Source organism: Haemorhous mexicanus, chromosome 2 (genome assembly GCF_027477595.1).
Source record: "Haemorhous mexicanus isolate bHaeMex1 chromosome 2, bHaeMex1.pri, whole genome shotgun sequence".
NCBI classification, from domain to species: domain Eukaryota; kingdom Metazoa; phylum Chordata; class Aves; order Passeriformes; family Fringillidae; genus Haemorhous; species Haemorhous mexicanus.
In genome coordinates, this window is record NC_082342.1 from 49,770,722 (window position 1) to 49,784,910 (window position 14,189).

The following is a 14,189-nucleotide window of genomic DNA, read 5'->3' on the forward strand; positions in this document are numbered from 1 at the left end:
CAGCAGTATTATCCATGCCATACAGAAGGCCTGTACTGCAGTTAGTAATGTCTTGCTTGTGTTTCATGACTGTCTTTGTGCATGAATGTGATTGTCTGGAGAAAGAAGACTACCAAGAAAAGCAGAGCCTACTACATCATTGTGTAGTTATTTCAGGGTAGTTCTGCTGTTATGAAAGTATTTGAGATGTTTCAGAAAATAGACATTTCTGTCTATTGTCAGAGGTGTTACAAGCTGTCAGCAAAGCACAGCACATATTGAGCCTTCCCCAAGTGATTGGAGGCAAAATGATGAACCTTCCAAAAGGACATTTTCGTTAATGCATTTAAGCAATAAGCAGAAGAATCAAGAAAAAAGTTACTTTTAAAATCAAATTAAAAAGACTGCTCTATCATTTTATCGTCTTTAACTTGCAACATAGGGTCACTGAAGATTATTTTTTTTAAGCTTCAGAATTCCTGGAAAAATGAGTGCTTTATGAACAGCTGCTTATATTCCAGCCAAAAAATTCTTCTCTAAGGGAGTTGCTGTGTACATACACTTCCCTCTAAACAGATATTTTCATAGTATGTTTCCCTATGTGTTTTCTTACAATGTTATCAGACAACTTTCCTCTATTTTTTCAAGAGACTGGTGATTTTTTTTTTTATTACAGGCATAAAACCTTATTTGAGTTAATAATTTTGGCATAGTTAAGTTGAAAGCACAGTTTTAATATTAAGCTGTATCTCATGCTACTCTTAAGTTTTGCTGTAGATTTTTCTGCAATGGAAGAGCCAGATTCACTTGATAGAACATTATTAAATGTTCTTTATTTTAAATTTTGAGATAATTGCTGTTAAATTTTAATTCATTAAAAATATACTAGTTTGAATATTACATTTTAATTTATAAATAAAAAATAAACTTAGTTTTCACTGTATAGGAGCTGTAGATATTGACATTGGTCTTACTAAAACAGAATATGCGTCCTAGTTCAGGCAAGCCCCCGAGGCAATAGTCCTTGGAAAATGATTTTTTTTAACTAAGCTACAAAAATTGGGAGATAGATTATAACTATTGATCAACTAATGGGCTTGACAAGGAAAAATGGATGCAGTTTTTCAGTCAGTTTTTCTCATTATGTTTCATTTAGTTTAAGTCAGTGAAGTTCAGTCTTAGAAAATCAAAGTGAACAAAGGCAACATGGAAGACAATATCATCCAGGTAGGAAGCGATTATTTCACCTTTTAATGAAGGAATTCAATAGGTGTGATGCAGAATGGGACATTTCAGAAAGAAAAATCAGTCAGCATTTGAAAGATTTATAGAAGTTATGTCAAATCAGAATTTTGTGCTAAAGCTTGACTAAGTAACTGCTATATTTTCATTATGCAGAAACTTACTGGGGAAGAAGATTTAATGAGTCATTAGTATTTTCTATTCTTTGACATTCAGTAAGAGCTATCACAGTTTACTGTTGAATACTGATACTTCCATGTCCTCAAGATAGACACAGTTGATGGAATATGCTGTGAAACTCATTTTTCCTCTTTGCAAGGAGATGTAATTTTAGGAGCCGTTCCAAAGAAAATGCTTTTACAAAATACAGAAATGAGACTTATATCGAGACTGAGATCTGTCCTGTTGTTTTGTCCTTCTTTGCCTTTGGACCATCTGGCAAGCAGCCGAAAGCCACAAGGCAGAACACCAAGATGTTCAAGTTTGGGTGATCATATTCTTGCAACATCCTGATTTCCATCCTCACTCACCTGATGTCAAAACAGCAAGCTGCTGGGAGATAAGTGAATATGGGTGGGATTGGCAGTAGGCATTATTCCATGCCTGCTGCTCACTCTCCACCTCTAGAACTCCAGCCCAGTTTTGCTCAGCTCATGTCAACAGGAATCCAGATTCCTCATAAAGAACGGATATGGTTTGAAATCATGTGTACTGCACCAAAAATAAATGCTGACAATCTCTTTTTGCTGTGTGACTAGTGCATGCTCTGCCTATGGTTTACTCTCTTACAATGTCTAGCTGCATGGCTGGGGAATTAGACTGCTTTCACACTAATCAAAAAGTCAATATACTCCTATTGCCTTTTAAAGGTTAACGTGCATTCAAAAAGCAGGGATCAAAGCAGACATCTACAGAGAACCAAGGCCACAGAATCCCACACAATCCTCTAGGTAGCTTTTTTTCCTTTCAAAACAGTAGTTCCTTGACAGGTTTAAGATTTTCCTTTTTCCCCTTTTTCCCTCATGAGTTTTTTTTTCCTCATCATTTCTTGCCTTTTCTATTCATCCTTTGCTCCATAACCTCTAGTCATTTTTTAATAAAAATATTGCTATCATTTATTTTTTAATCATCATAATTTAATTTGTGTTGCCCTTAAATCTTTACAAAGTCAAATGAATTCTGGGGCTGGTGTTCATGGCAGGATTTCTTTTTGCACACCAAAGGTATATGAGGGTCTCTTCCTTACCTTATGATGTGAGAAAGATGTTTTGATTATAGAATCATAGAATGGTTTAGGTTGCAAGGGTCCTTAAAGGTCATCTAGTTCCAGCCCCCTGTCATGAGCAGGTACACCTTCCACTGGACCAGGTTGCTCAAGGCTCTGTCTAACCTGACCTTGGACACTTCCAGGGATGCACAGTTGTTGGGTTCACTACAATATTAGAGCTAGTGTTGATTCTGGATCTGTTCAGTCCAGTTACAGTAATCCTGATCTTCCTTAGACAGGTGCAACTTCTGTCTGAGGTCATACCATGGAATTCTCTTCCCATTAAATTCAGGAGAGATGATGACTCCTGAGCTGGAAAGGTCAAAAAGGGGTCAGAATGAAAGGATAAACAATTACCCAAGAGCAACCTGGTTCCTCTGTCCTGCTCTAAGGGTCAAGCAACTCCGAAGTGCAGTAGGAAACTTGTGGTACTCTTTCTTCAGTGCTGGAACTAGCTTTCTAATACCTTGTGGTACTTAAAAGATCTGTAAGGTATCCTTCTGACTCCTGCCAGACCAGGATGAAAAAAGACATCGATATTCCGGCAGCATGCACAGGCAGTGTCATCTGCTTCTTTACCAGAACCGCTGCAGGCTGTCCCTGCCCTCACATCCTCCCTAACAGCCAACTGAGCAATTTCAGGTGATCTGACACCTCCACAAGTTAGCAACATGCTTACAGGAAAAAGGAAATCTCCAAGCCTTTCAGTTTTATGGGATGGTTTCAGATCCAGAGCCTGGATGCTGTCGAGGTTCCCTCAGAATATTTTTTCACACAGACCTTCATGAATTATTTAGCACAGTTCAGCACCAAATTTCTTTGGCTGCCAGACAAGACAGTATAGTTGACTGCTGGAACTCTTACCAACAAGTAAATATTACCTTTGCTGTAATCAATTGCAATGGACTATGGAGAACCAATATACACCAAATGACAGCTGTAAAATATTACCAGGGACCACCTATTCCCTTACCCTTCCCTGGCTTTCAAAGCTGACATGGTGCAGTTTCTCAGGCTGCAGGGATAAGGGTGAAGGCAAAGTAACTATTCTGCAAGTGGGCCCAGGTGTGGCTTGCTTTGCCTTACAGTCTGTGGGTATGTGAACTTGAGTGTCCAAATTCAAATTAGAAACATGCTTGGGAGAGAAATCTCCCAATGGTCTGAGCTCTCCACATCTTGATTTTTATTGTGGAACTGTTTGGGGGACATGGACAGGGTGACATTTGTGTTAAACTAATCTGAAAGCTGTGATCTTGTGGAGAGCACCTAATGTGCTCCAACCTTTCTGGGCATCCAGTTGGCAACACCTAGTCCAGAGTTCTCCTCAGGACACATATAATGGGCTGTCAGGTCCTTGGCATCAAATGTTGTGCTGCCCAGATCAATTTCTCTTGCACCACACCCCTTGCTAATTGACCCTGGCAGCTACTGCAGTCCGTAGGAGCTACTCATAAGTACAGAATCCATCTTCCCAAGTGAGATAGAGGCTGTGACAGATGTCACATTTAGGACAGCACATTACATAGATTAATTCCCCTGGATGGTAAAGATCATTCACTTCATCCTCTTAAATGTAATTCATGTGTCTGTAAGTTTAAAAAAAAATATAAAGTGACTGGTAACAATATATTCCCTCATCATTCTAATGCACAAATTCAGACATTATAAAGTGACCAAAAACTCTTAAGACAATTAATTTCTTCCCTCTTACTCTCCAAGCACCCTCCATCATTTGCAAACAAACTGAATTCTTGTTTTGCCAGGACCCCTGAGAGATGCACATCAATGTGGGGACTGAGAAGGGACATTCAAAGTCAAGGTTCAACTTGGGCTGTTTCTACTCTAGGTGCCCATTTCCCTTTGAGTGCATCTGGACTCCAGACACTGAACCTTTGAATACTGTACAAAGAAATGCATCATTAGTGTCATTGACTCTTGTCTTTGCTAGAATCTCACCTATTACAGTTCACATCACTGATTCACAACAGTTTGCATTGCCAGGAAGCTTCAATGACGTGCTTAATTAGGCAAATCCAGGCTGAGTTAATCTAGAAATAGGACCTGTATAAACAGCAGAAATTTAGGTTTGTGATTAATATAGCAAATGTAATTCTGCCATGTAATTTAAATTATGTGTGTGTCATATCATAAATCTAAGTGCTTCCGAAGTCTGTAGGCTTCGTGCCAGCATTAATTTTTGTAGAAAGTAAGAAATATTTCTCTTGTGTTTGATTGCTTTTTAAACTCCAGGCCTGATATACTCTCAGAAGTTTGTCCCAGTCTCCTGTCTTGTGATATTTAATGGAGTTTAAAAATAAAAATTTATGCCTACATATAGTTTGCTTATGTAGGTGAAATGCATTACAAAAGAACATGAGGTATTTCAGACTTTAAAGCTTTTTGTTAAGACAAACTATGACAAAGTTATATTTAACTACTTTGACATTAATTTATGAAAATACATTGCATTTTAAAGATTGAAAATAGAAACTTTTTTTAATTTTTCAGTATATAATGCATACAAATGTGCACTGAAAAATATTCCCATGAAGCAGACCTCCCACATTAATCACTCAGGGAAGAACTGATTTTCTATTTCATAGAGGTATAAATTTAGAGATCTAAAGCAAAAATTCATACAAAAGTTGTTAAATTCCAAACACTGCTTAGTAAAGATTACTAATACTGTATTGGTTGTGTGATTCAGACCTCATTCTCCTGACTTGGTACACAGCATGATCATGAGAGAAGTTTGTGCTATCTCAGGTTCATGGAGTGAGGCATCAAATTATTTTGTGGGTATGGTCTCAATATGGGGCCATGATGCATTTACCCATTGTCAGTATTTTATTTATTTATCAGTCTGGAGTTTAAACTAATTGAAAGTGTTGAACCCAGGAGGTGTCAGGGAGAAGCAGGTCATAGAAGTGTAAAGTCATAGAATGGTTTGGGTTGGAAGGGACCTTTCAAGATCAGAGAAGATAGAATCTTCTGCTAACTCTGGCCAGCAGTGATAAGCCAATATTGCTTGAGCTATTTTCAGATTTAAGGATAAAAAATTAGGTTTCAGTGACTGTGCTTAGATATCATGGATTTAGGTTTTAAGTTATCAGCTGGATTTAGCTTCTTCAGAACTCAAAAATACAACTGAACTTTCTCACAAGCACAAACTGCCTTCTTTTATATTCTGGTTTTAATGAAGTAACAAGAAAACAAAAATAAAATGAAGACTTGAGTCTCAGTAAATTAGACAGCTAATTTCTGCCAATAATTGGCAGTCAGAGTCTGGGCTCACTACACAATGCATTCCCAGTAAAGGACCTGCTTGGGCACAGCTTCCACTCGCCCGGACTGCAGCTGTGGAGCACCCGTGGAGCCAGCACAACATCTGCTGGGAGTGCAAGCACACACACACACCACACACACACACACACCCCCTCTGCATTTCTAGAAAACACAGTGGATGAGAACATGCAGGCTTGGGAACAAGTGTGTCTGTGTTCTGCAGTGTGGATGCAACCCACATTCTTTGGTATGTGCCCAGAGAATAGGAAAGCCAGCACATGTAAACAGGGACCACAGTTGTCTCACTTTCTCTAGCCTTCATATTCACCTGTTTAGTGTTGGCTGGTGTCATCAGGAAGGGTGAGTGAATATTCATGAGCAAAATCTAATAGGTATCAATTCTGATCCTGCAGTGCTTCCAGATGAGGCAGTTCTAGGTAATGGTCAAAAGAAGCAACATAATCACTAGCTTTTTGCTAGGATTGGGCTTTTTCTTTCCTTCTCATCATTTTAATTAGTACTTCTGTCCCTTCTACTTAGCATGGAAATGATATCAAAATTCTGAAGAAACAAAGCCTTATCTCTTTGAAAATAAAAAAATCATTATTCCTGCACAGCTGATCAGACGAGGTGATTACTCAGATAATACAGTGCCTTCCTGCCATCTTGTGGCACTGCAGGGTTTGCAGCTCCCTGTTTGTTATACTGTATAATTTTTATTTCAAATTAACAGTTTTTAAGTTTCAGATGTCATCTAGTTAAACAACACACCTACACACAAGTAGTGAAATCTCAGTCTAGCTAATTGCAGTGTCAAAATCTCATTGATTTTAAAAAGTTCCAGACTGTATTAATTGTATTTATTTCAATGTCTTACTATGTCAAAAATGAAAACAAATTGAAACTAATGTAAAACTGGGTTTCAGGTAACTAGATTAGGTTACTGCTATACTGAAATAATCTGCAGTTATGTATTAAATAATACCTTGCATTTGTATTATGAATTAATCTAAATTTTTCATTTGGGATGCTTTGTTGGTTTTCAAAATAGCTGCCTCCTTTTTCAAGTCTGCCTGAAGGAAAAATACATCTTTTATATGACTTCAGAGCCTGCAAGAGCTTGTTCAATGTTTACTTATTTTTCTAAAATAAAGGAATGTATGAGATTGTGCTACTGTCCAATTTCCTGCTCCTGCTTTTAGGCTGGAATCACCAACTCGATCTTTGAGCATGGATGCACCACGAGGAATTAATATCAAAGCACAAGCTGGGAATATTGAAGCTCTTTCCCAGATGGATATCAAGCTACACAGCAGTGATGGCGTGGTGAGTACAAGCCCTTCTTTTCCATAACTGTGGTTGATCTTCTGCATGACTATAACTTCAAGTCTTTTTTTCAAGTTCTGTTAATTTAATTCCTCAGGTTTTAGGTGGCAGGATATAAAAAAAAATAGTGCCAATAATAAAACTTTTATTTATGTAAATAATACTACCAACAGACATAATGTTGTATTAGCTTAGAGAGATGCTTTCTAATTAAACTTGGATACTGCTTAGCTCCCTTCTAGCAGAGTGATTCCCAGGCACCTCAGTGGGGAACCTTGGCTCAGAAGCAGATGCAGCCCCAGAGTGGTAGTATTAAGGAGTGAAGCTCTGCAGACATCATTGCCAGCAGGCAACATGCAGCAGCCTATTTATCCCCTGTGCCAGGCTGTACTGTGCCAGTTCTTCCACACAGGAACTACAGACCAACCCACGGCCATCCTTAACCAGCTGGCTTCATGGTGAGGCCTCAGCACTCAGCCCAGGACAGACCCAGGTCCAGCAGCAGTGCTTGTGTCCTGATCTTCTGTGCACGGGCAGGGACCCTGTCACTTACCTTAGAATCACAGAGGGAATTGTGCTGGAAGGGACCTTAAACATCATCCAGGTCCAACTTCCCCTGCCACGGACAGGGACACATTGAGCTAGACCAGGCTGCTCAGAGCTCAATCCAATCTGGCCTTGAACACTTCCAGGGATGGGTCATCCACAGTTTCTCTGGGCATCCTGTTCTGTGCCTCACCACTGAAAGAAATTCTTTTTTATAGCTAATCTAAATCTATCTTCTTTCAGTTTAAAACCAGCATCCCTGATAAAGGGACCCTCCCCAGCTTTCTTGTAGGCCCCTTTCAAGTACTGGAAGGCTGCAATGAGCCTTCTCCTTCCCCAGAGCCTTCACTCTGAGCTTCACTCAGAGCTTCTTCCCCAGAGCCTTCTCCTCTCCATGCTGAACCCCAATTCTCTCAGCCTTTCCTCACAGGAGGGGTGCTCCATCCATCCATGTCTTTCTTATTTTGGGGGCCCCAGAGCTGATGCAGCACTGCAGGTGAGCTCTCACCAGAGCAGAGCAGAGGGGCAGAATCCCCTCCCTTGCCTCTGCCAATGCTGCTCATGTTGCAGCCCAGGGTGTGGTTGATTTTCTGGCTGTGAGCACACATTGCTGGCTCTTATATAGGTTTTCATTTGTCAGTGCCCCCACATCTTTCTCCTCAGGGCTTCTCTCAATCCATTCATCACCCTGCTTGTATCCACTTTGGGGATTGCCCCAACGAAGGTTCAGGACATTGCACTTGGCCTTGCTGAACTTCACGAGTTCTCTGCTAAGAAGAGGGTGGGCACCAGCTTATTCCTGTCCTGTGTTTGTGTCTGCCAAGAGCCTAGGGCTCAGAGAAACTTTGTGTATAACAAGTCCCCTGTAAAAGGCTGTTCTTAAGCCTCTGCCTAGCCAAATTCAACTTGTCTCATGGCACGTTATTGCTGTACCATCTCTAACAACCCTGTTTCTCCTGCTTTTTCCCACACAGCTTTTGCTCGATGCTGAAACCGTGCGACTGCCCAAGCTGCCTGAGGGTACAAGGGGTGGATCTGGGATTTCTCAGGGGCTCTATGAAATCTGTGTGTGTCCAGATGGAAAGCTCTACTTGTCAGTGGCCGGCGTAGGCTCCACTTGCCAGGAATACAGCAGAGTCTGCCAGTGAGGCACCCAAAAGGCCACACACCCCTTGGGCATCTGAGTTTTGTATTACTCCTAAAGAGCATTACTGAAAGCATATTTTTCAGCATTTTAGAAACAAAGTACTTACAATTTAGGAAACAAATCTGCATCTACAGTTCTGGAATACAGGGTGTAAGGGGAAGAAGAGCACAAATGACATTTCCACTTCAGAAGAATGACTTGAATCAAATTACATGTTTTGTCAGCAACATTTGGAAAACAGCCTTACAGAGAGTATAAAAAATAAAACAAATATGTTTCCTTGCTGAACTATTATTCAGTCAGATGATTATGTCGTTGTTCATATTTTTGAGATCCGTGGGTTTTTCCTCTCACTACATGTAAACACTTACTGTATTAGTGGGTGAAATAAAATTGAGGGAACTACTTGAATTATTTGTTATTTGGAAAATTCAGAAAGTGCCAGCAAATGGTCTATGCAATTTTGTTCTTGCAATAACACAAGATAGAAAGATGTGGTATTTGTATGAGTTCTGTGTAAGAGATGTTAATTTGCGGATAGCTTTCTGTTTTAATTCGGCAACACATATGCTGATTTGCTTCTTACTGAGATTCATATAAAAATAACTAATGCAAAAAGCTCCAGAAGTCATGAAGGCCTCTCTGTGTCTCAGATCCATTCACTATAAAACAGAGAAGGATGTTAATATATTTTATAATAGCATTGTTTGTTCTACTGCCTGTACCATCATATTCATTCAAATCCTTTTTTATTTTAGGACATGCTAATTCAACAAGGCAATCTGTTGTGCCAGCTGGGCTAGTAAACAAAAAAAAATGTGTCTTCAGATTGTCTGACATGAGGAACTCTTTGGGCAGTGGGAAAAAAATCCTTTTATGCAGCCCACAGATTTCGATTAAGAGGAATATTTCATTCCCATCTGCACCTGTTCACTGGTATTTCTGATCCTGTCAGAGTGGGACTCCATCACAAACAGAGAGAGTAAAACTGTTATTATTTTTTACATTAGGATTTTGGATACAAAATAAATGCTCACCAGAGCTGACAAACCGGGTATTGGCCTTGTAAAGAAACACAACTGCAGACCCATTTCCCTGTACAGTGTTGCACTGAACACAAATAAATTGTTTGCACACCTCTGGGTAGCAAGACGTGTATTTAATAGTCTATTGTTTAAACCACATGGGTTTTTAATTCCTTTGATGCTGTTTTGTATATACTTTATGATCTTATTATCCAGGAAGGAGCTATCACATAGTGCCTTGGTGTCTGTTTACAAAAGGATTTTAACCCATAGTGTTAGTAAACCACAAATGTCCACCTTTTGGAGAAAAAAAAAAAATCACCATCCTTAAAACAAAAGAATCAGGACAAAATAACTACTAATAAACTTACTACTTCAGCTCTGGTGAACAAGGGAAGAAAACCAAGACTTGGATGAGATCCCCAGGTATGCACAAAAGCCTGAGCTGAGAAAGAGTCCCCCGTTAATATTTTCCACTATTCTTGTGGTAAAGCCCAGGGCAGTTCCCGCTTCAAGGGCTGTCTTTGCAATTTCTCCAAGAGTCTGATGTACAGAACTGAAACTGCCCTTCAGCAGCAGGGTGGAGCCCTCAGCAATGAATGCAAACTCCAAGAACTTCAGTAGAGCAAGTAGGAAACACTTAAGGTGAGCTTAGGCGAGTGAAGCAAGGGTTCCCATGTTATCTGGAGAGTGTTCCAACTGCTGTTACGCTGCCTAAAGGAGAAGTAGGAAGCCACATATCTTCCATATCTGAAATTGCCTTTTCTTGGACTTAGACTCATTCACTTACTCCTGTCTTCAGGAGTGAGTCCAAGGCTGTTGGCCATAAGGAGAGACATGTTTATCTCCACAATTGTATCTCTTGACTGTATCTGTCTCTAAGGCTGTGTGTTAAAGCGTGCCTCCCTCAGCTGAGACACACTTTAGCAGAAACCTGTCTTCGGTTTCTTTAAATTCCTTTAAAGTCAGTTTAGGTGGTTCCAGCTCAATGCACAAGCTTTTACAAACCAAAATACAAGCAGGCTTCATTGCATAGAAATTTTGAGTACTAAAATAAAGGTCAGCAAATACCCTTGCATGTGCCAGATACCTAAAAACTGCTGCTACGAGTAACTTGGAGAACTGTAACGTCAGCAATCTCTTACAGGTGTATTAACAGCAAAACTGGGACTTGAGTACTTAGAAATTTCAGCCATTGTTCTGACATCAAGGAACATTTGCCCGTTTCCATGGAGTATCAAACAAATAATTCACTAATGTAACCTGTAAATGTTAGCCAGATACTGCAAAATAGTTAAAATCTCCTTGTTCTGCTGGCAGTAGAAGCACAGCACTTCAAGTTATACATTTTAACTTTTTGTTTTGGAGGCACATTTTCAAATGTGATTTGCCAGTTCATTCACAGCAAGGGACTGAACTGAGGCTTTCCGGGCAAGAATAACCTGACCCCTAAAGAGCTAGGAAAATCAGGGTGCAGTTCCCTGGCTGGTAACACTATTAAGCAGGATGGCACTTCATTTAGACACTGTGATAACTACCACCTTTCTTGTGGAGATAAATCTTCTGGACTTGCTCCATTTCACAGGTGGATTCTAAGTAGTACCAAAACCTAAAGAGGTCTGCTGTACCTTCAGCACTGCCATCACACAAATCACCGTGATCCTTTTCATTGCTTAAATTTGATTCTTCTTTTCATTATGCTACAACACTGACATCAGAAGTATTGTTCCAATACAGAAGTTGTGCACATAAAGCATGTCTGGCAACATCTTGTCACTGACTATTTTTTTTCTTTTAGGTGTGATTAGTAGAGAAACAAAATTTCTGCTAACGTTACCAGAGTATAATCAGCTGATGCTACAATCTGAATTGCATGTTAATCTCAACATAGGCCATACATCACTAAATTATAATTTCTGTTATCTCCATGTGGATATCTATTCCCCTTCTTTTTAATACTTCAAAATTACTGTTTCTACTTGAATCAAACTTCAGTAATTAGTTAGAGTAACAGAAAATTATGGCACAGGGGAGTGAGAGCATGCAGTTCTCTAGTTTATTTCCAAAAGTATTATCCAAATGGAGAAGAGAAAAAAAAATCACTACCAGCATAGTGAACTCATTTGTTTGCATATTTACTCCCTCAAAAAGAATTATTTACAGCTGTTCTTGCAACTGGTTGAAATTGTTACACAGTGGAAAAATGATAGAAAAACTTCACTGGTGATTGCAAAAACAGGAGCTTTTTTTTTCCATTTCACAGTCCTTTAGTATTTGCAGTTGTCTGTCTTTATATAGCTTTATGCAAAAGGAAATTGCAAGAATTGGAAACCAAGTTCTTGAATAAACTTTATACATTTTGAACAGTCTGCTTCTGCTTTTGTATTCAAATGAAACACAGCTTAAATGAATGTTTTCATTTTTAAAACAAAATCGTTTTTACAAGACTAAGAATGTGAAATGTACTTTATTTAAAAATATGAACACAATTCTTGGTCCCAGCTAAAAATGTACTTTAGCAGAATTTAGAAAATGCTTCACAATTAGGTTTCATTGGACATCTAGAATTCCTTTGTCTTAATCAGTAGCAGGTGAAAGTAAAGAAAGAAATTATGGCAGTACTACTGAATTAATAATCCAGAAAACAAACCAAAGAAAAGATAAACAGTTTTGATCAAAAATTCATTGACAAAATCCTTCATGAGACAAAAAAATGTGTGTCTTCCTCAAATGAAAACATTTACTTTGGCTGCCAGGTTTAGTTATTTTTGAACTATTAGTTGTGCCTTTGTTCCCCAGGACCAATCCAGCTTTTCTCAAAGAGTTTAGATCCAGCAATAGAAAATCTCAAAGGTGGTACTACATTCCTCTACTTTAACTGGAGAAATTACAATAGATTTAATTACAGCTTTGTTTAATGCAACCCAAGTATACCTGTACCAAGTGAATGCAATCCTTTTAAATCCTATTTCACAAATCATTACAGTAACTTTACTGATAATGATTCAAGTACAAATATTGTAAAACTGCATTTTTTACACAATAGACCATTTATTCTTCTGGTAGTTAGCTACACAAAAATCTATGTCCTTAACAAAAAACAACAACAAAAACAAAACAGAACAAAACCACAAACAAACAAAAAGTATTTTTTCTTGTCACTAATTGCTGAGGCAAGTGTCCTGTGCTTTTTAGAATAGCTGTGTAACACTTCATTGTTTGAGAGGAAAGCTTTTAAAGCACAAGACAGTAACAAGCCTATCAAGGCTTGCTCCAACTGTAGTTCCTTAGATTTAAGCTGCTCTATGTATAGTTGAATCAGCTTCCTAGACCACTGACTTTTTATTAAACTTCCTCATCTGTAATTTTGGGAGACAAGAACTGAAGCTGCTTCTCCTAGATAAACTGCTGGTACCTGTGGAAGGCAATGAGAACTCATTTAATGTGCAGAATTACTTTCTAAATGTATTTTTGTGGAACCTATATGCTAACATTTACTTCTACAGACCCTTACTACAGAATCGTCACATCCTAACTGTTCTAAGCCTCCATACCTGACTTAGACACATTGTCAAGTTTCCCAGCTGAGCCAAAAGGAAGAATCAATTAAGCATTTTATTTATTTGTTTTTCTTTTTAATCATGAATTAAATGGCACTTACAAAATCATGTTCTGTCAGAATATGGTTTCCCGGTCTCACAAAGCCTCTTTATTTATGTTAGCTGTTACAGTGAGTTAAGCAAATAAGAAACTAAGAGACTTCCAGCTGAGACACCTCTCTTGCCTGTCCCTCTGCAGCCATCTGTAAATTTTATTGTTTGTTTCAATTCAGGAATAACAGAATTAATTAGTTTCTCTGTGTCGTTCCAGTTTTCTTTCTCAAGTTCTCAGACTTTAAAATTGTTTCAGACCATTAGCTTCTTAAGAACTGGGACCATTTTCTTTCTCAGTGTCAGCGCTCAACAGAATATACAAACGACACAAAATTAAAATTAGAACAGTTTAGTGATTCTGCACAGCCATTTTCATCAGTTGCTTATAAAACACAGTTATACACTGAGAAGATTTTCTTCCTCAAGAGCTCACGTAAAAACAGGAAAGTGTTCATGGTGCTCCTGTTACACTTTTGCATGCTTCCATGAGACCTTATGTTTTAGCTCCATTTAAAATAAAAAGCATGAGAACTGTTTCAAGTATTTTACTTACCCTGAAGACTATTCATCTGACTTAATGCACAAAGCAAGAACCACAAAGGAATCTATTTTAAAAACATATGGAATTACCTAAACTGATTTATTTCATGGCACACCAGGATTTGTGTTTTACTTACATGCTATTTATTGCAAAAAAAACCAGCAAAATGTACAATTTG

At 38.6% G+C, this 14,189-nt stretch overlaps 1 protein-coding gene across 10 annotated transcripts in view; it reads left to right on the forward strand.

Moving 5' to 3' along the window:
* Window positions 1-12,181, forward strand: part of SGCG (sarcoglycan gamma) — a 106,081-nt gene extending 93,900 nt beyond the window's left edge. For all 10 annotated transcript variants that reach the window (XM_059838748.1, XM_059838747.1, XM_059838749.1 and 7 more), the window contains 2 exons: window positions 6,976-7,099; window positions 8,620-12,181. In XM_059838748.1, coding sequence (XP_059694731.1) covers window positions 6,976-7,099; window positions 8,620-8,793 — 298 coding nt within the window. In that variant the 3' untranslated portion in view covers window positions 8,794-12,181. The remainder of the gene's footprint in view (window positions 1-6,975; window positions 7,100-8,619) is intronic.
* Window positions 12,182-14,189: the final 2,008 nt, after the last annotated feature.